Here is a 24,012-nt window from a genome sequence, read left to right on the forward strand (position 1 = left end):
AGTGAAATGTATGATGGACTCATCTATTTAGATGGTTTGTTGGGGCGTATACACATCTGAAAATTTCTGGGAGAGGTAGTTTATAAGGGGCGGAATTTTGTAAAGCTGATCATATTCAGGGTCACCCCGAGGACGACAAAGTGTGTGATCACTAAAATACATAAAACACATTATCATCTCATATCTATGCCTGGCCATTGCAGCAGAGAACACGGGCATATGATGAATCGGGTCTCTGGACCAATATGATCGCAGCTCATTCTTTTTAGTAACGCCCACGTTGGGTTTTAGGCCCAAAAAAGTTTTACATTTATAAACCTTGATGGGTCTCCAATGTGAACTGTCTGTACTGTTGTGTGTATAAATTCCTTCAGCTCACAATCGATCGATACAGATCTTCCGTAAAAAACACCAAAAAAAAAAAAATCTAGGGGAGTTGTTAAATTTGCGGTTTCCACCTGAATTCCAGGTGGGGCAGTGAATGGGGGAAGTACGAGCGCTACACAATCTGTGGGCTGCTAATCAGGACTTGCACAAGCACATCTGGAAGAACACTATGGGCTCTATGGGTCTGTGGTCGAATTCTTGGTGTCTGCAGGATGATACTAGTGCTAGCCACCTCACCAGCTTGGACTCTATTTGTGGGACCCGACAAGGTCAACACGAAATACTTCTGTCCTGATATATAAAAGACTAGGATGTACTAGGCCGCTGGTGCCTGCCAGTTTACCAAAAGGTAGTGGGGCACTAGTACTGGCATCCTGCTACATATAAGACAAATCAAGTGTTCCTAGCACTTCAGCTACCCGGGGTCGGGTATGCCTGACCTTAGCAGGGACCTCTCCTCCATCCTCTGAGCTCCCTGTCGGGGTGCCGCTGCTCTGTACAGGTTCTTATTCAGAGCCTGATTCTGTCAGTGAGGACTCCTCCTTCGCTCTCAGCTGTCATACTCAGAATCCTGTAGGCCTCTTCACTAGAGTACATTTATTGGGAAATTTTGGCCACTAAATTCACAGGTACCTAGTGTGACTCACGGGAAAAAGAGCTTCTGGCTGTCAACGACTGCTTGAACAACTACAAATGTAGCAAAATGTAGCAAATGCAAAAGAGATGTTTATTTCTCTTATAAACTTTTTGTGGGAAAGAGGGTTAGGGCCAGGACACACTAATGTAGTTGCAAGTTCAATTAGAAGACTCTGGGACTTCATTACTAGGACAGCCGTGCAGGGAAAGGCATCCAGCAAGACACCATATCTGCACATGCAGGAATGCTGTCTCCTATGGCAACAGTCTAGTTCCTAACACAAAGCATAACAGTTCTTTCACTACAACTTCTCCTTGTTGTTCTTCAGCTCACTGAGCTCCCGGTCTCTCACTAGACCCTCTGATTCACTGATTCTGAATCCCTTGAGCTTCTCCAATCTTCATGGTGGTATCTTCCTCAAGCGTCACCCCCGCCTCTTTGCTGGGTCCCTAGCTTGGCACTCCAAATACTTCTCAAGCTTCACTTCACTGGCCTGCTCGGTCCCTGGCTTGAAACACAAGGCTGCTCTACAAGCGTCACCTCCGCTGGTTGGGTCCCTGGCTTGATCACCGCCTATAGTTTCCTAATTCTCCACCATGCCTGTTCGGTGAGAATACTGCTCCGGTACTTGCTTCCGTTACTCACTGAGGTCCCTGGTAATAAGGTGGTTGGTCCCTTAGTGGTGACAGCTTCCCCTCTACCTCCGACCATGACAGGTTCTCTGGCTGGCAGAACCGTCACTTTTGGTTGGACTGCAAGCCACAGTGCCAACCCTGCGCTGCTCACTTACTTCTGGATAGGACCACAGACAACCTAGCAGCCAGAAGTGCCCGGGATAGGCCCAATCTCCTGTCTAGCAGCAGGGGGCATACGACACACATCCACCTAGACAGCCGTCCAGGTGGCACCGAACATCGATCACCTGACTCCACCTCAATATATAGGTTCTCCCAGCAGGTCAAGAGATTCAAGAAAACTCCTGCCCATTGGCTGAGATACCCCATATACCCATAACCTGACCTTGGGTTGTCCTTCTCATATCTAGTACTGCCAAGTGCCCGGCCACCTAGTGGTAGAAAAGTGCAACAAGGCCAAACTTAGGGAGAAATCAATAGATCTCTAACAATCAACCAGTAACTACTCCTGGCAAGTAAATTTGTGAGGATCTCCCTGCCTAAACTCCAGAGTGCTACACAAATAAAACTTACCTGCTAGTGCTAGAGGAGATCAGGCCTGATTCTGCTAACACTGCGGTTATGTGTGCAATGTATCAGAGGTGCCGGAGATCTACTGACATGTTGGGGGGCAGAAGGGCTGACCCTTCTAACGCTGCGTTATTAGGGACACTATACTAAGGGGGACACTAATATAGTTCTGTTCATGATCAGGATATTGATCCATACAGACACTATACTAAGGGGGACACTAATATAGTTCTGTTCATGATCAGGATATTGATCCATACAGACACTATACTAAGGGGGGACACTAATATAGTTCTGTTCATGATCAGGATATTGATCCATACAGACACTATACTAAGGGGGACACTAATATAGTTCTCTTCATGATCAGGATATTGATCTATACATACACTATACTAGGGGGGGACACTAATATAGTTCTCTTCATGATCAGGATATTGATCCATACAGACACTATACTAAGGGGGACACTAATATAGTTCTGTTCATGATCAGGATATTGAGCCATACACAAACTATACTAGTAATAGTGGTGATCAGGATCCTATAGTGTGAGTGTGATAGTGTGTGGACAATCTAATGCTAGCTGACCCTTGCGCTATGTGATATAACAAGTGACGCTAATACAGCGATAGGTGAAAAATACTAATGGCACTGGTTGGGTGACAGGGGTGATCAAAGGGTGAATGAGGGCAATCAATGGGGTTAAATGTTCCAATTTAAGGTGTGTGGGTGTAAAGTGTGGTGATTATACTCACAGTGTGGTGTTCTCTTCTCTTCCTGAACCGAAAAGGACTCGGGAAGAGAAGAAATCACAAGATAGCTCCCCGTGTTTATAAAATAAAACACAGGAGTGATTTGTCATTGGCTGCAGGTGATCAGCAGGGTACGGGGCAAAATCACTGGCTGGGACCTGCTGACAAACTTGTCCTGCAGCCAATGACAGTGGAGGTTTCTGGGTGTGCGCATGCATGGGTGCGGACCTGGAAGAAAGCCATGACATAAAAGTACATTACCAGACCTGTATGAGCCGCCCATCCATTGTATTTTTACAACACTTCATCCATGTCTTTGGTGATCTCTGATCTCCTTATGAACTGTTTCTTACATGATGAAGATCAGCCATGGAGTATATCTGAGGTGTATATCAGGGTGTGCTTCTTCCCCACATGAGAGCTGTGATGTCCAGCAACATTCATATAGAAGACATTTCCCACACTCAAGGCACTAATACACCTCAAGGGTTGTGTGGGATCCCTGATGTACAGGAAGACAGGACTTCAGTGAGGAACAATTCCCTCACTCAGGACAGGAATACGGCTTCTCCTCGTGTGAGATCTCTGATGTTGGGAAAGATTGGACTTATCTGAAAAACATTTCCCGCACTCAGGACAGGAATACGGCTTCTCCCCCGTGTGAGATCTCTGATGTGTATGAAGATTGGTCTTCTGTGAAAAACATTTCCCACACTCAGGACAGGAATACGGCTTCTTCCCTGTGTGAGATCTCTGATGTCTGTTAAAACTGGAGTTGTCTGCAAAACATTTCCCGCACTCAGGACAGGAATACGGCTTCTCCCCCGTGTGAGATCTCTGATGTATGTCAAGACTGGACTTCACTGAAAAACATTTCCCGCACTCAGGACAGGAATGCGGTTTCTCCCCCGTGTGAGATCTCTGATGTGTGTCAAGACTGGACTTCTGTGAAAAACATTTCCCGCACTCAGGACAGGAACACGGCTTCTGCCCCTTGTGAGATCTTTGATGTGTGTCAAGACTGGACTTATCTGAAAAACATTTCCTGCACTCAGGACAGGAATACAGCTTCTCCCCTGTGTGAGATCTCTGATGTGTGTAAAGATGGGACTTCTTTGAAAAACATTTCCCGCACTCAGAACAGGAATGCGGCTTCTCTCCTGTGTGAGATCTCTGATGTCTGTATAGATGAGACTTCACTGAAAAACATTTCCTGCACTCAGGACAGGAATATGGCTTCTCCCCCGTGTGAGATCTCTGATGTATGTGACGACTGGACTTCACTGAAAAACATTTCCCGCACTCAGGACAGGAATGCGGTTTTTCCCCCGTGTGAGATCTCTGATGTGTGTCAAGACTGGACTTCTTTGAAAAACATTTCCCGCACTCAGGACAGGAATACGGCTTCTCCCCTGTGTGAGATCTCTGATGTGTGTAAAGATGGGACTTCTTTGAAAAACATTTCCCGCACTCAGGACAGGAATGCGGCTTCTCTCCTGTGTGAGATCTCTGATGTCTGTATAGATGAGACTTCACTGAAAAACATTTCCCGCACTCAGGACAGGAATACGGCTTCTCCCCTGTGTGAGATCTTATATGCACAATAAGATGGTATTTAGAACGAAAACACTTCCTGCACTCAGTACAGGAAACCCTCTTCTCTGTTGGAAGGACGGCACCGTCCCTCACAGTCTGAGGTTCCTCAGGATAAGAGGAATACGATGGTCCATCTACACTGTGTGGTGCCGGATGGACATTTGAGGTAGTCGGGTTTTCTCCTGGACTATACTGTGTGATGTCCTCATCTTCTACTTTACAGTCTGGAGACAAAGTGAGACAATCCTCTGAGGTTTTCCTCATCTCCCGTCCATCTACTAAAATAGAGATAAAAAGATTATTACTAGACATGAGCAGATTGGTTCCTGCTGTGCTCCAATCAAATCATCAGATATAAAATGTCCAGCTGGTAGAAATGGGTGTAACAAAAGAGAATACATATTATGTGTATATAGCAGTGGGTAGAGGGGAGAGAGCAGAAGTCAGGACTATGTAATGTACAACATATTGTATAAGATACAACAGATAGGACTATATAGTATCAGAATGATGCAATGTACAACATAGAGTATATAGTGCAGGAGTCAGGAGTATGTAATGTACAACATAGAGTATATAGTGCAGGGGTCAGGAGTATGTAATGTACAACAGAGTATATAGTGCAGGGGTCAGGAGTATGTAATGTACAATATAGAGTATATAGTGCAGGGGTCAGGAGTATGTAATGTACAATATAGAGTATATAGTGCAGGGGTCAGGAGTATGTAATTTACAATATAGAGTATATAGTGCAGGGGTCAGGAGTATGTAATGTACCACATAGAGCAGGGGTGCTCAACCTCTTGAGGAGCGAGGGCCACTTTAGGGACTTGGTAACAGGTCGCGGGCCACGATAAGTGTAGCGGGCGGATGGCAGGTCTGTGTCCACTCTTCATATGTAGTGCACTGCTGGCTGCTGTCCAAGATTGCGGGTTCCCGTGCATTAGTGTGACAGAATCATGCGGCTGCAGTAGAGAGCAGAGCCGATGCTTCCTGTCACAGGCGGAGAACATTTGGTATCACTCCGCCTGTGAAGGAGCCGGCACTATACAGGAAGGATCGGCTCTGCTTCCTCTAGCAGTGGCTACGATGCTCCTGATGCTCGGAGATGGCGGGTCTGGAACCTGTGATCTGGGCTTGCCAACCCACCATCTCAGAGCAAGACGTGTCGGGCCACATGGGCACCCCTGACAGAGTATATAGTGCAGGGGTCAGGAGTATGTAATGTACAATATAGAGTATATAGTGTAAGGGTCAGAACTCATAATATTGGTATTCAGTAATCAGTGGAAGATTAAATGTTTACATGAGACAAGTTGCAGAGGTCCCACACCGCTGCCTCCCATCTCCTGAGACTGCACTCAGTGACTTGGGTCTGAGACTATACAGACATATCCCTCTACCCGGCACAGCCAGCAGACAACAGAACAAGTAATCCTGGGAGAATTGTTCTGTCAGAGATCTTACTAGACCCGGGCATGGGGCAGAAGACCCAAAGCACATGTCCAAGGTGCCTAGGTAGAGCAACATTTATGGTGAAAATCAACCTTTTGCTGTCAGCTGAACCCCAGAATCTCCATAAATCCAGTCTAGATACATAAATTGTGTCTGCAGCACAGAGAAGGAAGATTATCCGAGAGAAATACAGGAATACAGGACGGGGAACACAGCTCAGGAAAGTGACCAGGGGATTACAGGCTGATATCACCCAGTCCCCGCCCTACTCTGGACCAATCAGTGAGCAGTATGGGTGGAGGAATGTATTTAGTGTTAATGACCCACCTGTGCTGATCTCTGTAGGAGTGTCCTCCTCTATAAATGTCCCCGTTATTCCATCCTCCTCCATAGACTGCTGATCATCCCTCACATACCTCTCTTCTTCTTCTGCTTTAACCTCAAATTCTATATCGATTGGATCTCCACGCTAAATCAAGAAAATGAAAGTGAATATCATCCGTAAACAATAGGATTTATTATTATGACATCACATATAAAATCCACACATCATCTCTAGGAGTCCATGTTCTAGATGCTCCATCCCACCAACCTTGTAATAGTGAGGGATGGTGTGATCTTCCTGTGTGGAATCCCGGGAATACAGAGGACGGGGACATCTCTCTGGTGGGTTCCTGGTATTTGGTGGCTCCATCATATCCTTGTGTCCTTCTGAAAACTCCTCCATCACTCCATACTCCTCATCCTCCTCTTTATACTCTTCTTTAACATCAATATTATCATCCCCGAGGTTTCCACTCTGAATATATAATAAAACATTAATTGTAACAAACATGCTGTGTATAAATCAGAACTACCAATAATTGTCAATCATCTACCTGATGATGGTGAGGGATGGTGTGATCTTCCTGTGTGGAATCCCGGGAATACAGAGGACGGGGACATCTCTCTGGTGGGTTTCTGTAGCTGGATGACTCCACCATGGTGTCCTGGTACAGATCTTTGTGTTCTTTTAGAGACTCTGACTCCTCCATCACCCCATCCTCATCATCCTCCTCTTTTACTTCAATTTTAGAATCTCTCAGGCTTCCACTCTGAATATATAACAAAAATTACATCAATTGTAACAATATAAACAACAAATATTCTGTGCAGATAAAATTAAATGAAACAAAATAAAATTCAATCAAGGAATGCTAGCTGATACTCAAGGGTAATTCAAAACGCCTCAATCAAACAGTAAATAAAATATAGTGCAGCGCAATCATATTAAACAGTCCATAAAATCATCTGCTTGATGAAATCCAGTCTTGTAAGTGAAAGGAGCCTCCTAAAGTGCAATCTTGGATACAAACAGTAAAGAGGTGATTTCAGCCCATCCACTACAGATAGTGCAGCCTCTCATCTCATAGACTCGACCTGTAAAGGTCACACAGCATTTGATCCACACCTGGGGTAACGATCGTAAGCGATCCAGCCGATGCCCACAGTGCACATATGGACAAGAAAAAAATGGGACAATCTAGTGCGGGTGACGCCAGATGTAGCTCCTCCCCCTGCATGCGTTACGTCCTATGGATGGAACTTCTTCAGCGTGGGGTCGGAGACACGTCGGCAGCCCGCTGCTATTCATATTGCCATGGAGACCTAACAAACCAATAGACTCACACACACAGCGACGCAGCCGCAATGTAAAAACACGCCAGTATACTAGCATGAAAGGACCCCACGCTGAAGAAGTCCTGCCCATAGGACGTAATGCGTATGGGGGTGAAGAGCTACGTCTGGTGTCACCCGCGGCCATCTTTCTGGTTGGAAACCAGATGATATACATGCCTGTTTGCTAGCACTCGGCTGGAGTGCTGTGTTTATGAGCAATTTTGCTTCTTTTTACCACTATTTAAATAAATATCTATACAGAGAGCACTAGATTGTCCCATTTTTTCTTGTCCATATGTGCACTGTGAGCATCGGCTGGATCACTTACGATCGGTACCCCAGGTGTGGGTCAAATGCTGTGTGACCTTTACAGGTGGAGTCTATGAGGTGAGAGGCTGCACTATCTGTAGTGGATGGGCTGAAATCACCTCTTTACTGTTTGTGTCCAAGATTGCACTTTAGGAGGCTTCTTTCACTTACAAGACTGGATTTCATCAAGCAGATGATTTTATGGACTGTTTAATATGATTGCGCTGCACTATATTTTATCAATTGTAACAATGCAGATAATGTACAGATCCTAATGATACTATCAGTGATTGTTCCTCATCTACCTGATGATGGTGGGGGATGGTGTGACCTTCCTGTGTGGAATCCCGGGAATACAGAGGACGGGGACATCTCTCTGGTGGGTTCCCATTACTGGATCCATCTGTAGGAAACACACACACTGACTGAATACATTGTTTCTATGTGTTTATCAGATGATGGGGGATCTAGGTGGAGCCTCCGTACTGCTCTCTCCTTTACAATAAAGTCTCCTCTTACCCGGTGATGTGAGGGGCGGCTGATTGTCCATCATGACGTCCTTGTAGAGATCCTTGTGTCCTTCTAAATACTCCCACTCCTCCATGGAGAAATAGACAGTGACATCCTGACACCTTATAGGAACCTGACACACACAATGATACAGTCACCATCCAGACACATCCCTTGTCTGTTACTGGATAATGTCCCAGAATTCCCAGAATCCTCCTCACCTCTCCTGTCAGCAGCTCCATCATCTTCTTGGTGACTTCTAGAATCTTCTCCATGTTGTGTCTCTCAGGTTTTAGGGAGTCACATGGAGGCACTGTGATGGTCATATGATCACCTGACTTCACAAGAGGAAATCTCTGTATTGAGGAACCAATAGGAATATCATGTTAAAATCCCAGAATCCTCCTCACCTCTCTGGTCAGGTCTGTGTTTTATTAATAGAGATAAGAGTGATGTCATGTGACCTCCCAGAATCCTCCTCACCTCTCTGGTCAGGTCTGTGTTTTATTAATAGAGATAAGAGTGATGTCATGTGACCTCCCAGAATCCTCCTCACCTCTCCGGTCAGGTCTGTGTTTTATTAATAGAGATAAGAGTGATGTCATGTGACCTCCCAGAATCCTCCTCACCTCTCCGGTCAGGTCTGTGTTTTATTAATAGAGATAAGAGTGATATCATGTGACCTCCCAGAATCCTCCTCACCTCTCCGGTCAGGTCTGTGTTTTATTAATAGAGATAAGAGTGATGTCATGTGACCTCCCAGAATCCTCCTCACCTCTCTGGTCAGGTCTGTGTTTTATTAATAGAGATAAGAGTGATATCATGTGACCTCCCAGAATCCTCCTCACCTCTCCGGTCAGGTCTGTGTTTTATTAATAGAGATAAGAGTGATGTCATGTGACCTCCCAGAATCCTCCTCACCTCTCCGGTCAGCAGGTAGATGATCTCCAGGGTGAGGTTTAGTATCTTCTCAGTCATGTGACTCCGGTCCTCCTCCATCCTCATTGGTGCCGTCATTTGATCTATACAGGTCTCCTTGTAGACGGATAACTTTGGGAAATGAAAGTAAGAATTATTTGGATGGTGTTGGTCACACAATAATAGGATGTGGATGTGAGGGGGTAATAGGAGGGTTGCTGTACATTTAACAACTACTCCCCCCCATGGGAACAGATTTAGTTTGGACTGTTTGCTCCATTTTTGAGGTGTGGGACCCTCTTGTCCTGCCGGATCAGATATTCCCCTTTCTATGTTGGGTTTGTTTGGTTCCTGAACTGGATTTGATTAGTTTTAGATCTGCAGACAAGGAATGATAAATACGATCCTTCCTTTGACTTGTTTGCTCTGAGGCAGTGATGTGAGGACAATGTCGGGTCATCATGATGTCCAGGAAGGGGAACTTGCTGACTTTTGGTCGGAGTTGTCGGCTAATCAGGATAATTGGCAGAACTCCGGCTGCAAGGCTCCAATCTCCGGCAGCCTGCTGACTGATTGGAGTGATGTCACTGTCACTCTCTGCAGTAAGAGAAGGGATCGGATTGGATAGCAGGAGGATTCTGCTGGTGGAGTACAGAACTGTGGGGGAGGAGTCAGTTTTGTTCTCTCCAATAGCAACCCATCTGCCATCTATGCTGATTATGAAGATTATAACATGTAAGTGTACTATTTGTTTTTATGGAATAAATGACTTCATCATTCTAATGAGGATCTCGCGCTGTCATTTCTTTGTTGTTTAATCTCCTTGGATCTTCCCGGATCTTTATCTGACAAGCTGCAGGACCCTTGTATGTTGGAATGAACATTTGTCCTCATCATGCTGTTACCATAGACTGCTGTCTGTTGGGCTGGACCTTGTAGTGCACATTACTGGTGTGTGATTTTTATTTCAGTGCTGGTAGGAGGACAGCAGGGGGGAGGGGTTTGTTCTCTTGGTATATTTTGTATCCTGTAACATATTTCTAGAACGGTGAAATGGTGAGGTGAAGGCTTCCTTCACTTGCTGGCAGAAGGTCTTTAAAAGAGAAGTATGATTTTATTTTCTTTCAGATTCATACTTACCTAGGTGGATGCAGCATCGGTCCCCCGGCACCTCTTCACTGAGAACCGATCGATCTAACATCTGCGATGGCTCGGTTCTCACAGCTCTGCCCCCCGCACTCACTGGAGATGTGGGGGGGAGGGGAGCGCCCGTCTCAGTCTCTCAGTGGCTCGCTGAGAGGCTGAGATGGCCATCAGTCCAGGGACCTGGAAGATCCAGACTTCATTGTGGTGATGATGCGGTGCCTGGACTGATTCCAGTGATGTCCCCAGAGAGAGGACTTCATCCCGCTCTCTACTGAAAACAGGTCACAAGAGTGCAAAACGAATTGTACTCCTGTAACCCATAGGAGAAGCCCAGCCAAGAGATCTCAAGCTGGACTTCTCCTTTAAGGAGGTGAGAAAAGTATGTGCAGGTGGGGTGAGAGGACCATCAGAGACCAACAGCCTGTGTAGTGTAATAATTGTCCTTTGTAGGCCATGTATGGTCAGGATGGTCATTGTCTTGTCTATTTATTGTCAGTGTTGTTTGTTTAGAGGAACATATTACTAGAATTTATCTCCAAAATGAAGAGAATGTTCCGGCCCCATAAGTGGGGAAATGTTCTGCCCCTGAAGGGGTTAATCTAGGTTTCCACACTATATATGTGTGTATCATCATCTGCTGGAGATAAAAGACATCACAGTGACTATGGAGGAAGAGGACGGACATGACGGGGGGTTACTGGGTGTAAATAGAAAATAAGATCTTTTTACCTCCTCTACTGCCTCTTCCAGCAACGTCTCCTCTCTACTTCCTTCCGACTCACCTCTCACCCGGGAACTTCCCATCTGTACCTGACATCACTTCCTGTCTGTATTCCATAGAAACTTCCTGTCTGGGTAGAAGTAAGATCACCATCTTGTGGAGTTCAGAGGAACTGCAGCCCCAAGAAACGTCTCATAATAACCATTCCTGTATAACAGGTGTAGCGCTGGTAGATTTGCAATCTACCGCATGTTAGGTAAATTTAGTAAATTGTGTGTTAGGAAGGTTAAAAGTTCACCTCTGTTCAAGCTTGGCTGACGTTGTGGGTGTTTCCGTGCTGACCGGTGGGTGTCGCTGTTACCACTGGTCAGGGTTGGAAAGGCAACGTGTTGAAGCGAATAGATGCTCCTCTGTCTCGGAGGCACGCTCGGTGGAGGTGGTCCTCCGAATTGCATTCTGGGCGAGGGTATTTATGGGACAGACGCCATATTTTGGGGTTCGTTTTACAGCCACTTGCTGGCCCTCCTGGCCGACAGGTATGCGTTAAGGAGCTACCTCGTGGTCCTCCGTCCGGGATGCCCACGATAAAGCGGCACAGGGGTGGGTCCAGAGGCTTGTCTGGAGCCTGCCACCGCGGCCGAGGAATGGTCCTGAGCTGTCGGTGCTGTGTGACGAAGCTGAACAACCGAGGAGATCCCAGGGGAGGACCCATCTTGGAGAGATCACGCCGCATGCTGGTCTATAGAGCGGCCTGGTGACTCGGTTGGAGGACGTATCCAAAAGTAACTATACAGCATAGTGTTGCCGGCTCAGCTTAAAGGTTCAAGGAATGTGACTGACATTCACTACAACAGATCTATATATCCTGTGGCAGAGGATCGTACGGATTTTATTCCCAAACAAGTCTGTGGCAGAGACTTTGATTCGTGCTGCGTACCGGCTGCTAGACCGGTGAGAGAGGCCTATCCAGACGAGCAAGGAGTGTGTCCCACGAGGGGAGCGCACATCATATAGTATTTGAATTATACCAAGACCTTTTGCCAAGAGAACCCTACCAGAGAATATTTGAGTTTCTTCTGCGAGTTTCCTTTCTACCTCTTTCCTGCTACTTCTTAAGTCGTTTGTTTAATAAAGCATTGAAAACGTACTCCAGTGTTGGTGCGTGTGTCGTCTAGAAGTAAACTCAACGGAACCCCTAGACCCGGTGCTGGTGAAACAGAGGGAAGCAGAGTGAAGGTAACAGACCCGCTTAAACCAGCAGCTCCACAGTGAGTTAGTGCTACACAGGGCAAAGTTAAAAACATAACTCCCGAAATTGAACTTTTTGGTGAAGAAAATGCAAAAATATATCAAAAATCACTCATAATGAATATGTTAAACATAAATTGCAAGGATGTAATGTTTACATAGGAATAGTGGCGGAGATCTCTCAAAGTAAGAACATTTCCTTGTATATAAATAAAATAATTAATGTGAAAAAAGCTGTAAAACGATAAAAAAATACATAGACTGTGTCATCCACTTCAGCCATAAAGGCATTGTGATTCAAGATCTTCTAGATAACATAGAAGTAGGACTCATCGACATATGTCCCAACTTTTTGAGATGGGAACGAGGGACACCTATTAGCAAAAGTATGTAGGCATCAGTCACACCCCCTGACACGCCCCCTTAAAGGAGAATCATACAAAAAAAAATGATTGGTTAAACCCACAAGGGCTTTTTTACCACTTCTATTGCTTTACACTGGCTGTTAAAATTTACAAATGCAGCAATTTAGAAATTGGATGAAAGGTTTAGCACTGGGAAACAACTTTTGAAAGATAAAAAGTGCATTTTATATACAACTATATAGATTAAACCAAAATGAGGGACAAATAAAGAGGAAAGAGGGACAGGGGACATTGTTCCAAATCAGGGACAGTCCCTTGAAATCAGGAACAGTTGGGAGCTATGCATCGGTGATTTCATACATTTGTTTGGAAGAAGAGAACAAACCTCAGAAGGGAGCATGTGGGATGACAGGAAAGGCTCCTGATTGGTGGGATCCAACAGACATCCCAACTCTCCCACATTTCGGCTGTGGCTCCCTGACACCCGCAAGTGCCACGTAATATCCCGGCTGCAGGGTTGATTCTGGGCGGGTGCGCAGGGTGCACCCAGGGCTGACGCTACCACTAGGCAAAACTAGGCAGTCGCCTAGGGCGCAGCCACAACTGCTGGCTTACCTACTCTCCATTGGGAGGAGAGAGGGCACCTGATGCTTGTGAGTGCCTATGCGGCTGTGCCTCAACCTCTACCCCTCCCCTACCCGGTGGCTATGTGACCAGTGGCATAGGATGGGGGAGGCAGGCAGAGCACTGCCCTGGGGCCGGGTGCAGAATGTAAAGGGGCGCTGTTGTACTGTCCCTGGTGTGATGGTCATTGAGCGGGGGCAAATAAGCGCAACACTAGTGGCACCTTGGGGTGCAAGTGGGCATCCATCACCACACACAGCAGTAATCAGCGAACCGAGGGCAGATAGGTGGGTGGACCTGAGAGAGCCCTGGACTCGGAAGAAGAGTTCCTCCGGCACCACATCTTCCTCCTAGACCCCGCCTCCCGAAGAGGTGAGAAGCAGCTGGGCAGGTGCAGTGTACCGTACCCCGTGTTTCCAGAGCAGCATGGATTGCTCCAACTTCCTCCGCTCTCTAACATCACGTGAGGCCCGGAGTGAGGACTGTTCTCTGAGGACAGGCTGATTTGGAGCAGGCCCTAAGTTCTCCAGCTAAAAAACCCCAAGCACATGTGCCCTTAGCATTTTTATACAGTTACCCAGCATGCAACGAGGCAATTTTCTCTGCCAATTGCCAGGGCTGTAACAATGCCTATGCCCTCACTTGTCAGGTGCCCTCCCAATGTCCAATATGCCTCCCTATTGGACCAGTGTGGGACATTCAGACAAGCTGAGCTGCACCTGGACACCATGAGTAGACCCTACCAATAGATCCTGCTCCATGGTAGGCAGAGAGCACTCTAAGTTTGCCTAACAATCTTCCTGGTAAGCAGAAAGAACCAAAACTATACTCTCTTCTAGCACCTACCTAGGAGGGTGCTACATCCACCCCCCACTAAACAAGCCATGTCCTCACTGGCTTTGGTCATCCACCTCTACAAAAATCTACAAGGAGTATCACTGGCGCCCGCCGCCTACGCATTCAGAAATAAAGTCCTGCAACTTTTAACCTCTTCTCTTCCTGAAAAATTGACAAAGTCCAGCTCTCATCATAAACTCCCGGTGAAACACCTCTCTGGGTTGCGAGAATTGATGGTCAACAAATCCCGGATGAGCCCACACATGTAGCACTAACTCTCGGTGGAGCTGCTGGTTTAAGCGTGCTGTTACCTTCACTCTTGATACCTCTGTTTCACCGGCACCGGGTCTAGGGTTCCGTTGAGTTTACCTCTGGACGATACAAGCACCAACACTTGAGTACGTTTTCAATGCTTTATTGAACCAAGTAACGAAGGAAGTAGCAGGAAAGAGGCAGGAGGAAAGCTGCAGGGAAGCTCAAATACATTCCTTTAGGATTCTTTAGAACGTCCTTTAAAGTTGAATACTGTAATTGGATGCGATCCCCTTGTGGGACACGATCTTTGCTCGCCTGGATAGGCCTCTCTCACTTGCCTAGCAGCCAGTACGTAGCACGAACAAAAGTCTCTGCCACCGACTTGCTTGGATTAAACCCGTACGATCCTCTGCCACAGGATGTATTGGTTTGCGGTGAATGTCAGACACAGTACTTGGACCTCTAAGCCAACCCGGCAGTACTATGTAATAAGACTACTTCAGGATACGTCCTCCAACCAAGTCACCAGGCGCCTCTCCAGACCAGCACTCTGCATGATCCTTCCATGACGGGTCCTCCCCTGGGATCTCCTCAGTTGTCCAGCTTCTTCACTCTGAATAGACAGCTCAGGACCATTCCTCGGCTGCTGTGGTAGGCCCCAGACAGGCTTCTGGGCCCACCCACGCACCGCAGCGATGCAGGCCTCTGGAATGGAGGACCACGAGGTGGTACTCTAACGCATACCTGTCGGCCAGGAGGGCCAGCAGGTGGCTGTAAAATGACCCCTAAACATGGCGTCTGTCCCATAAATACCCTCTCCCAGAATGCAACTCGGAGGACCACCTCCACCAAGTTGTCTCCGGGACAGAGGAGCACCCATACGCTTCGACACGTTGCTTTTCCAACACCAGCTAAGGGTAACAACGACACCCACTGGCTCAGTGTGGAATCACACGCAACGTCAGCCAAGCTGGAACAGAGGCAAATCTAACTTCCTCTAATGAGCAATTCACTAAATTTACCTATCAGATGGTAGATCATAAATCTACCAGCGCTACATATGTAAACATTACATCCTTGCAATTTATGTTTAACATATCCATTATGAGTGGACTGTTATATATATATATATATATATTTTTATGCTTTTTGATATATAATTTTGCATTTTCTTCACGAAAAAGTTCATTTTCGGGAGTTATGTTTTTAACTTTGCCCTGTTATACAGGAATGGTTATTATGAGACATTTCTTGGGGCTGCAGTTCCTCTGAACTCCACAAGATGGTGATCTTACTTCTACCCAGACAGGAAGTCTCTATGGAATACAGACAGGAAGTGATGTCAGCTACAGACAGGAAGTTCTGGGTGAGAGGTGAGTCGGGGGGAAGTAGCGAGGAGAAGTTGGTGGAAGAAGCAGCAGACGAGGTAATAAGATCTTATTTTCTATTTACACCCAGTAACCCCCCGTCATGTCCGTCCTCTTCCTCCATAGTCACTGTGATGTCTTTTATCTCCAGCAGATGATGATACACACATATATAGTGTGGAATCCTAGATTAACCCCTTCAGGGTCAGAACATTTCCCCACTTATGGGGCCGGAACATTCTCTTCATTTTGGAGATAAATTCTAGTAATATGTTCCTCTAAACAAACAGCACTGACAATAAATAGACAAGACAATGACCATCCTGACCATACATGGCCTACAAAGGACAATTATTACACTACACAGGCTGTTGGTCTCTGATGGTCCTCTCACCCCACCTGCACATACTTTTCTCACCTCCTTAAAGGAGAAGTCCAGCTTGAGATCTCTTGGCTGGGCTTCTCCTATGGGTTACAGGAGTACAATTCGTTTTGCACTCTTGTGACCTGTTTTCAGCAGAGAGCGGGATGAAGTCCTCTCTCTGGTGACATCACTGGAATCAGTCCAGGCACCGCATCATCACCACAATGAAGTCTGGATCTTCCGGGTGTCTGGACTGATGGCCATCTCAGCCTCTCAGCGAGCCACTGAGAGACTGAGACGGGCGCTCCCCACCCCTCCACATCTCCAGTGAGTGCGGGGGGCAGAGCTGTGAGAACCGAGCCATCGCAGATGTTAGATCGATCGGTTCTCAGTGAAGAGGTGCCGGGGGACCGATGCTGCATCCACCTAGGTAAGTATGAATCCGAAAGAAAGAAATCATACTTCTCTTTTAAAGACCTTCTGCCAGCAAGTGAAGGAAGCCTTCACCTCACCATTTCACCGTTCTAGAAATATGTTACAGGATACAAAATATACCAAGAGAACAAACCCCTCCCCCCTGCTGTCCTCCTACCAGCACTGAAATAAAAATCACACACCAGTAATGTGCACTACAAGGTCCAGCCCAACAGACAGCAGTCTATGGTAACAGCATGATGAGGACAAATGTTCATTCCAACATACAAGGGTCCTGCAGCTTGTCAGATAAAGATCCGGGAAGATCCAAGGAGATTAAACAACAAAGAAATGACAGCGCGAGATCCTCATTAGAATGATGAAGTCATTTATTCCATAAAAACAAATAGTACACTTACATGTTATAATCTTCATAATCAGCATAGATGGCAGATGGGTTGTTATTGGAGAGAACAAAACTGACTCCTCCCCCACAGTTCTGTAGTCCACCAGCAGGATCTCCCTGCTATCCAATCCGATCCCTTCTCTTACTGCAGAGAGTGACAGTGACATCACTCCGATCAGTCAGCAGGCTGCCGGAGATTGGAGCCTTGCAGCCGGAGTTCTGGTAATTATCCTGATTAGCCGACAACTCCGACCAAAAGTCAGCAAGTTCCCCTTCCTGGACATCATGATGACCCGACATTGTCCTCACATCACTGCCTCAGAGCAAACAAGTCAAAGGAAGGATCGTATTTATCATTCCTTGTCTGCAGATCTAAAACTAATCAAATCCAGTTCAGAAACTAAACAAACCCAACATAGAAAGGGGAATATCTGATCCAAAAGCCAAGAGGGTCCCACACCTCAAAAATGTAGCAAACAGTCTAAACTAAATCTGTTCCCATGGGGGGGAGTAGTTGTTAAATGTACAGCAACCCTCCTATTACCCCCTCACATCCACATCCTATTATTGTGTGACCAACACCATCCAAATAATTCTTACTTTAATTTCCCAAAGTTATCCGTCTACAAGGAGACCTGTATAGATCAAATGACGGCACCAATGAGGATGGAGGAGGACCGGAGTCACATGACAGAGAAGATACTAAACCTCACCCTGGAGATCATCTACCTGCTGACCGGAGAGGTGAGGAGGATTCTGGGAGGTCACATGACATCACTCTTATCTCTATTAATAAAACACAGACCTGACCGGAGAGGTGAGGAGGATTCTGGGAGGTCACATGACATCACTCTTATCTCTAATAATAAAACACAGACCTGACCAGAGAGGTGAGGAGGATTCTGGGAGGTCACATGACATCACTCTTATCTCTATTAATAAAACACAGACCTGACCGGAGAGGTGAGGAGGATTCTGGGAGGTCACATGACATCACTCTTATCTCTATTAATAAAACACAGACCTGACCGGAGAGGTGAGGAGGATTCTGGGATTCTAACATGATATTCCTATTGGTTCCTCAATACAGAGATTTCCTCTTGTGAAGTCAGGTGATCATATGACCATCACAGTGCCTCCATGTGACTCCCTAAAACCTGAGAGACACAACATGGAGAAGATTCTAGAAGTCACCAAGAAGATGATGGAGCTGCTGACAGGAGAGGTGAGCGGTGCTGGGAATTCTGGGACATTATCCAGTAACAGACAAGGGATGTGTCTGGATGGTGACTGTATCATTGTGTGTGTCAGGTTCCTATAAGGTGTCAGGATGTCACTGTCTATTTCTCCATGGAGGAGTGGGAGTATTTAGAAGGACACAAGGATCTCTACAAGGACGTCATGATGGACAATCAGCCGCCCCTCACATCACCGGGTAAGAGGAGACTTTATTGTAAAGGAGAGAGCAGTACGGAGGGTCCACCTAGATCCCCCATCATCTGATAAACACATAGAAACAATGTATTCAGTCAGTGTGTGTGTTTCCTACAGATGGATCCAGTAATGGGAACCCACCAGAGAGATGTCCCCGTCCTCTGTATTCCCGGGATTCCACACAGGAAGATCACACCATCCCTCACCATCATCAGGTAGATGAGAAAAAATCAATTATAGTTTTGATTAAGACTCACACTCAAAGCGTCACTCCTTTTAGCGGCACTTTAGCGCTGTTTTTGGCCACCAGCAGGGCACTTTTAACCCCCAAAAAAGGGTTAAAAATCGCTTTGCAAGCACTGCCCATTCATTGCAATGGGAAGGGCTTTTTGGGAGTGCTAAATACAGCGCTCCCAACCCGCCCCAAAGATGTTGCTTGCAGGACTTTTGGTAACGTCTCACAAGCGCACTGCCCGATTTTGAAAGGTCTCACTGCAGTGAATGGGAGGCGGTTTTCAGGCACTTAGCAGAGGCTATTTCTAGCGCTAAAGCACCTGACAACTGCCCCGGTGTGAAAGGGGACTTATACACATAATGTTTGTTACAATGAATGTTTTATTATATATTCAGAGTGGAAATCTCAGAGATGATAATATTGATGTTAAAGAAGAGTATAAAGAGGAGGATGAGGAGTATGGAGAGATGGAGGAGTTTTCAGAAGGACACAAAGATATGATGGAGCCACCTAATACCAGGAACCCACCAGAGAGATGTCCCCGTCCTCTGTATTCCCGGGATACCACACAGGAAGGTCACAGCATCCCTCACTGTTACAAGGTTGGTGGGATGTAGCTTATAAAACACACTTATAGAGACAATGTGTGGATTTTTGTGTGATGTCACAATAATAAATATTATATCTTACAGATGATATTCACTTTCATTTTCTTGATTTAGAGTGGAGATCCAATCGATATAGAATTTGAGGTTAAAGCAGAAGAAGAAGAGAGGTATGTGAGGGATGATCAGCAGTCTATGGAGGAGGATGGAATAACGGGGACATTTATAGAGGAGGACACACCTACAGAGATCAGCACAGGTGGGTCATTAATACTAAATACATTCCTCCACCACAGAAGAGAGTATGGAGAAATTCCCCGTGGGGTTTTCTATTGCAGCAAATAATTCAAAATATTTTATAAAAATAGTTTATTACAAAAAAGTATTGTACAAGATAACAAATGTCAGTCAAGACATGAGCTTCATAATCAAAAACTGGAAGACATACATAGTATACATTTTGTACAGGGTTGAATCTGTGCAATGTTACAACAATACCATGAACATTATAAAAATAGCACAATATCTGTAGAACATCATGTAAGAAGATCCCCAACGCGTTTCAACCATATATAGTACAGATCTTCTTCATGGGGGAAAGATACAGATTTCTAAACAAATGTGTAATATTTAAAAGAGTATATTAAGACAAGCCAATAAAGTATATTGGTTCAAAAAGGAGGTTACGTCTAGAAATTTTATATTTACCACTGACTTCTGTACAGCATAGCTTTCAGAGATTATGCCCACAATTGGTGCCCAATGATCTGGACCACGCTGCAAGGAGAACGGATACCCTCCAGGCTATACTGGAGACCTACAAGAGGTTGCGTTTGTTTAAGGAGGCAGGTGGGAAGGAGAAGAGGGGGGGGAGCAAGCTTGACAGGGGAGGGGCACCAACTGGACGTCACCAACAGGTCCCTGGACCCAGATTCAATCCCAAAGCACTGTCAAACATTAAAAATTGAATTGTATTAATGATTCTATCTGGCATAGAGAAAAGACCTAATCAACTAAGAAGCTAATGCTATCAAACCAGTGCCAATAGATGAACAAAAAACAAAACAAAACACACAAGTGTGGTGAATGAACAGGTCAAGTGAATGGGTGATGGAAGGTGTATGCAATATGAAAATAGTGGAGAAAAATACCTAAATAAGTGAAACTAGGTGATAGTGAATGAAGAAGAACAAAGAAGGGAAAACAGTGATGGTGTGAGACTGAAAATAAGTCAGTGAATGAAGACAAGAGTGATGAGTGCTGGACAACACAGAGAAGAAAAAAATGAGAATTGATAGAGAAGACAAAAGTGCCGGAAAACATATGAAAAAAGGTGAAAAAGTGACAAGAAAAGGAAAAGGGCATATAGAGGAGAAGCCCATCGTGGATGGGTGAAGGGCTGAATGAGTGAAAGAAAAAAGTGGAATGGACAATCTGAAAAAACAAAAACAGAAAAACAAAAAATAAAAAAAGTGAAAGCTGATGAGGGGCCCCTCAGATGGGACCTGACTAAAGTGAGGTGAAAAGTGAAATGAGCATGGAATAACATGGAAAGATAAGTGAGTGATAGACACACAGAGTGTACAAGAGAGTAAAATGAACAGTCTGAATGGAAAACGAAATATAAGAACCGAATATGAAGAGATAAAGGAGAAAGCTGATAAAAGACCCCTAGAGTGGGACCTATATGGGTGGGGGAGTGAATGAAGTAAAACACATAAAAAGTGATGAAGGTGACACACTAGTGAGATAGAATACGGAATCTAATATTTACCATAATATCCATAAAGTAAGTATACCTGCCAAGAAGAGAGGGCCAAGCCCTTATAGACACCTCATGGTTTGGAATATATGAATTAATAAATGGGATGCACCTATAAATTAGATATTTTAAAGCATTACATAAAGTGTCACCGTATGAAAGGCAAAGGCAGTGCAGCAAGCAGGGGTGAGTATGCAGCTCCTACTTACTGGGATAGATGAAAAATGATAAACAACCTGACCTGAAGGTTGTCTGAAATGAGACTGCCATACATGCTGCCTGACTATATAGGGGGTCAGAAAACCTAATAGGTTTATAATCCAGGCGCCTCCTCATCCATCCCCCACCCCACCAGGACAATGCCCACACACCGAGACCCCAAGATTCCCCATGGAGAGACGCCATCAAGTGGCACTTGCTGCGCAGCCTCCCCGGCGTCCCAAAAGGGGAGGAGGCCCCCAGAAATTGCCATCATTTCTGCCGCAATCGCGCATGACATCACGGCGCTCCGTGCAAGCCGCCGAGGGAAGTCACGCATGCGCGATGGGCCGTTAGACGTCCGGAGACATCACAGCGCTGGCAGACTTGGGCGGCCCCCAGTGGCCATAAAAGAAACGGCCACACTGGAAACCGCATGTAGAAGGGATACAACACAGTGCCGCCATTCCCCCCTGCCTGCCAAGAGGTCACCCAGGGTCCAAGAGAGCAACAGCCCCCGATGAAAGCGGACGTCAAAAACCCTCACAGGGTGGCCGGAAATTTCTAGAGGGCACAAATAAAGGGCATAAAAATAAATTAAATTATACACCTGTACATAGATTTCACAACAATAGACAAATGTTGGACAGTGAAAAAGTACATGAGTATCAGACTGGATCCATGTTCAAAAAACCAAAAAACTTAATAAAGAAAATTCATCGAGGCCAGAGTATACTTTTGCCTGCAACCTAAAAATCCATTGTTGCTCTCTCTGTACCAGAGACTTGTTCCATTCCCCTACCCCCCCCCCACCAGAATGTGAATTCGGTAAAGGGCGGTGTCACGGAACGTCCCTCACTCTGCTTGAGTGCTTCCAACAGTATACCACTTCCTCCCAGTCTGGATATAGATATCAGATATTCCAACCGCTCATAAGCACAAAACAAGACAAGACTTGTTTCACTGCTAACATGGACTGTTTTTTATTAGAACCAAAATTTCAAGTCTTTATATACCGTTAGAGGGGGTTCCCCCCTCATGCTCATATTACTCTAACGATACAACTGTAACCTAATTAACATGAGCTAGTTTACTAAATCAATTACCCAGACTAGGTGACTCAGAGACATGACCTTTGGGTTTAAGACGTTACGTCTCCTAGCTCATTGACTATTCAGTACACATTACCATAAACATCAACACAGGGTTAATTAGAACAAACAACAATGAGTTGAATAACTTTAGAAGCTGTGGTAAGCCAGACTAGACTCATCTACATTAAACACATAGCAGACATTATACAGGTGAGTGGAGTTGATGATATTAGCATCTCCTCACAGTATGAGTCCCAATAGTATGACTCACTATTGCTAATATGGCAAATACAAGGTCCCCAGAGTCTGTGTGTCCTGGGGACAAGGACCCGAAGCCAAAGTAACAACACCTCAAGGTTACCCCAAATGTCAGGGCCCGTAATCTGTAGGCAAGAGGCTGACATTTAGTCCCATCCAAAAGTCTCTGTCCCGGGTGAGTCTGCGAAGGATACTTTTGAGGCGGCGAAGGATACTTTGGGCATGATGTACTTGTGTGTTGACACCATATATCTGCCCAAAGGTAGATGTAAATTCCCAATTTGCATATTATACATATGTTAAGCAATGCGACACTTGAATTCCTGCCTGGCTTGCCCCATGTTAAATGCTTGACATTCGCAAAACATGACATAGACTAGGCCACGCGTGCGACAATTCGCAAAGTGAGAAGGTACAAATTCTTTTCCGTTAGAAAGAAGGAATGTTCTCTCCTTTTTGTTAAGAGGACATTGAGAGCAGTGACCGCAATGAAAAGAACCCCTTGCAGGACAATGCTTTTTGTTTTTTCCGCCCTTAAACTCGCTTGTCACTAAACATTAATGGACAACACCCTTCTAAAAGTGATTGAAGGAGCTTCTGAAACAAATTTTTGGATTCTTGGATCGACAGTTAAAATTGGCCAGTGCCATTGAATGATTTCTCTAATTTTTTTATGCTGTTTGGAGAAACGCATAATGAGTCTGATATTCTTAGTAGCAGAGGATCGTTCTATTGGATTCCTAAAAAGAAGATCATGGCGAGACTGAATGACTACTTTGTTGAAGGTCTTTCGTAGACAGGACCGGCTAAAACCCCTTCCAAGGAGTCTCTCCTGTAATTTGCCAGCTTTTAGTCTATAGAGGCCCTCATTTGAGCAATTCCTACAAAGGCGTAAGTATTGCCCGTAGGGTATAGAGTTTTTAAGAAATATCAGGTGGAAACTTTCAGCATGTAGCACAGTGTTTCCTGCCGTCTCCTTTCTGAAAAGAGTACTACAAAGTTTACCCTCAGAGGTGGAAGAAACCCGAACATCTAAAAAAGTGATTGTATTTGCATCAAAGGAGATGGTAAATTTGAGATTAAAGTTGTTTACGTTGGGGGGGGGGCGTGTCCTGATGTGAGCACTGGCGGACGTGTATCTGGGGAGCTCCGGGTATCCTGATCTGAATCCTTTGCCATCCGTGCATCTGCCTTGCTAAATCAGGCTGATACCCTGCCAGCCCATTCCTCTGTGTCCCCTGCCTTGTC

At 45.5% G+C, this 24,012-nt stretch overlaps 2 protein-coding genes across 3 annotated transcripts in view; one reads left to right on the forward strand and one right to left on the reverse strand.

The window, feature by feature from the left end:
• Positions 1 to 24,012, forward strand: part of LOC141122083 (uncharacterized) — a 260,915-nt gene that overhangs the window by 227,345 nt on the left and 9,558 nt on the right. Inside the window, exons 19-25 of the mRNA XM_073611888.1 lie at positions 15,976 to 16,053; positions 17,794 to 17,922; positions 18,269 to 18,403; positions 18,490 to 18,613; positions 18,730 to 18,827; positions 19,243 to 19,449; positions 19,570 to 19,711. Of these exons, the coding sequence (XP_073467989.1) occupies positions 15,976 to 16,053; positions 17,794 to 17,922; positions 18,269 to 18,403; positions 18,490 to 18,613; positions 18,730 to 18,827; positions 19,243 to 19,449; positions 19,570 to 19,711 (913 nt within the window). The remainder of the gene's footprint in view (positions 1 to 15,975; positions 16,054 to 17,793; positions 17,923 to 18,268; positions 18,404 to 18,489; positions 18,614 to 18,729; positions 18,828 to 19,242; positions 19,450 to 19,569; positions 19,712 to 24,012) is intronic.
• On the reverse strand, positions 3,286 to 11,379 carry LOC141122085 (uncharacterized). 2 transcript variants are annotated; one of them, XM_073611889.1, is made up of 9 exons: positions 11,307 to 11,379; positions 9,435 to 9,563; positions 8,735 to 8,869; positions 8,523 to 8,646; positions 8,309 to 8,406; positions 6,914 to 7,129; positions 6,628 to 6,834; positions 6,363 to 6,504; positions 3,286 to 4,858 (listed from the first exon to the last, which is right to left on the reverse strand). In XM_073611889.1, the coding sequence occupies exons 2-9, from the start codon at positions 9,528 to 9,530 to the stop codon at positions 3,510 to 3,512; spliced, it is 2,367 nt and encodes a 788-aa protein (XP_073467990.1). In that variant the 5' UTR covers positions 9,531 to 9,563; positions 11,307 to 11,379; the 3' UTR covers positions 3,286 to 3,509. The 2 variants fall into 2 exon arrangements, with proteins under 2 accessions (XP_073467990.1, XP_073467991.1); XM_073611890.1 differs by lacking the exon at positions 6,914 to 7,129.

This window comes from Aquarana catesbeiana, unplaced genomic scaffold, assembly GCF_042186555.1.
Source record: "Aquarana catesbeiana isolate 2022-GZ unplaced genomic scaffold, ASM4218655v1 unanchor239, whole genome shotgun sequence".
In the NCBI taxonomy this organism is placed as follows: Eukaryota; Metazoa; Chordata; class Amphibia; order Anura; family Ranidae; genus Aquarana; species Aquarana catesbeiana.

Coding starts and splice junctions, on each gene's coding strand:
- LOC141122085 (XM_073611889.1), bottom strand. CDS start 9,530: ATGACGGCACCAATGAGGATGGAGGAGGACCGGAGTCACATGACTGAG. Junction 8,870..9,434: donor TCTACCTGCTGACCGGAGAG/GTGAGGAGGATT, acceptor TCCTCAATACAG/AGATTTCCTCTTGTGAAGTC. Junction 8,647..8,734: donor TGGAGCTGCTGACAGGAGAG/GTGAGGAGGATT, acceptor TGTGTGTGTCAG/GTTCCTATAAGGTGTCAGGA.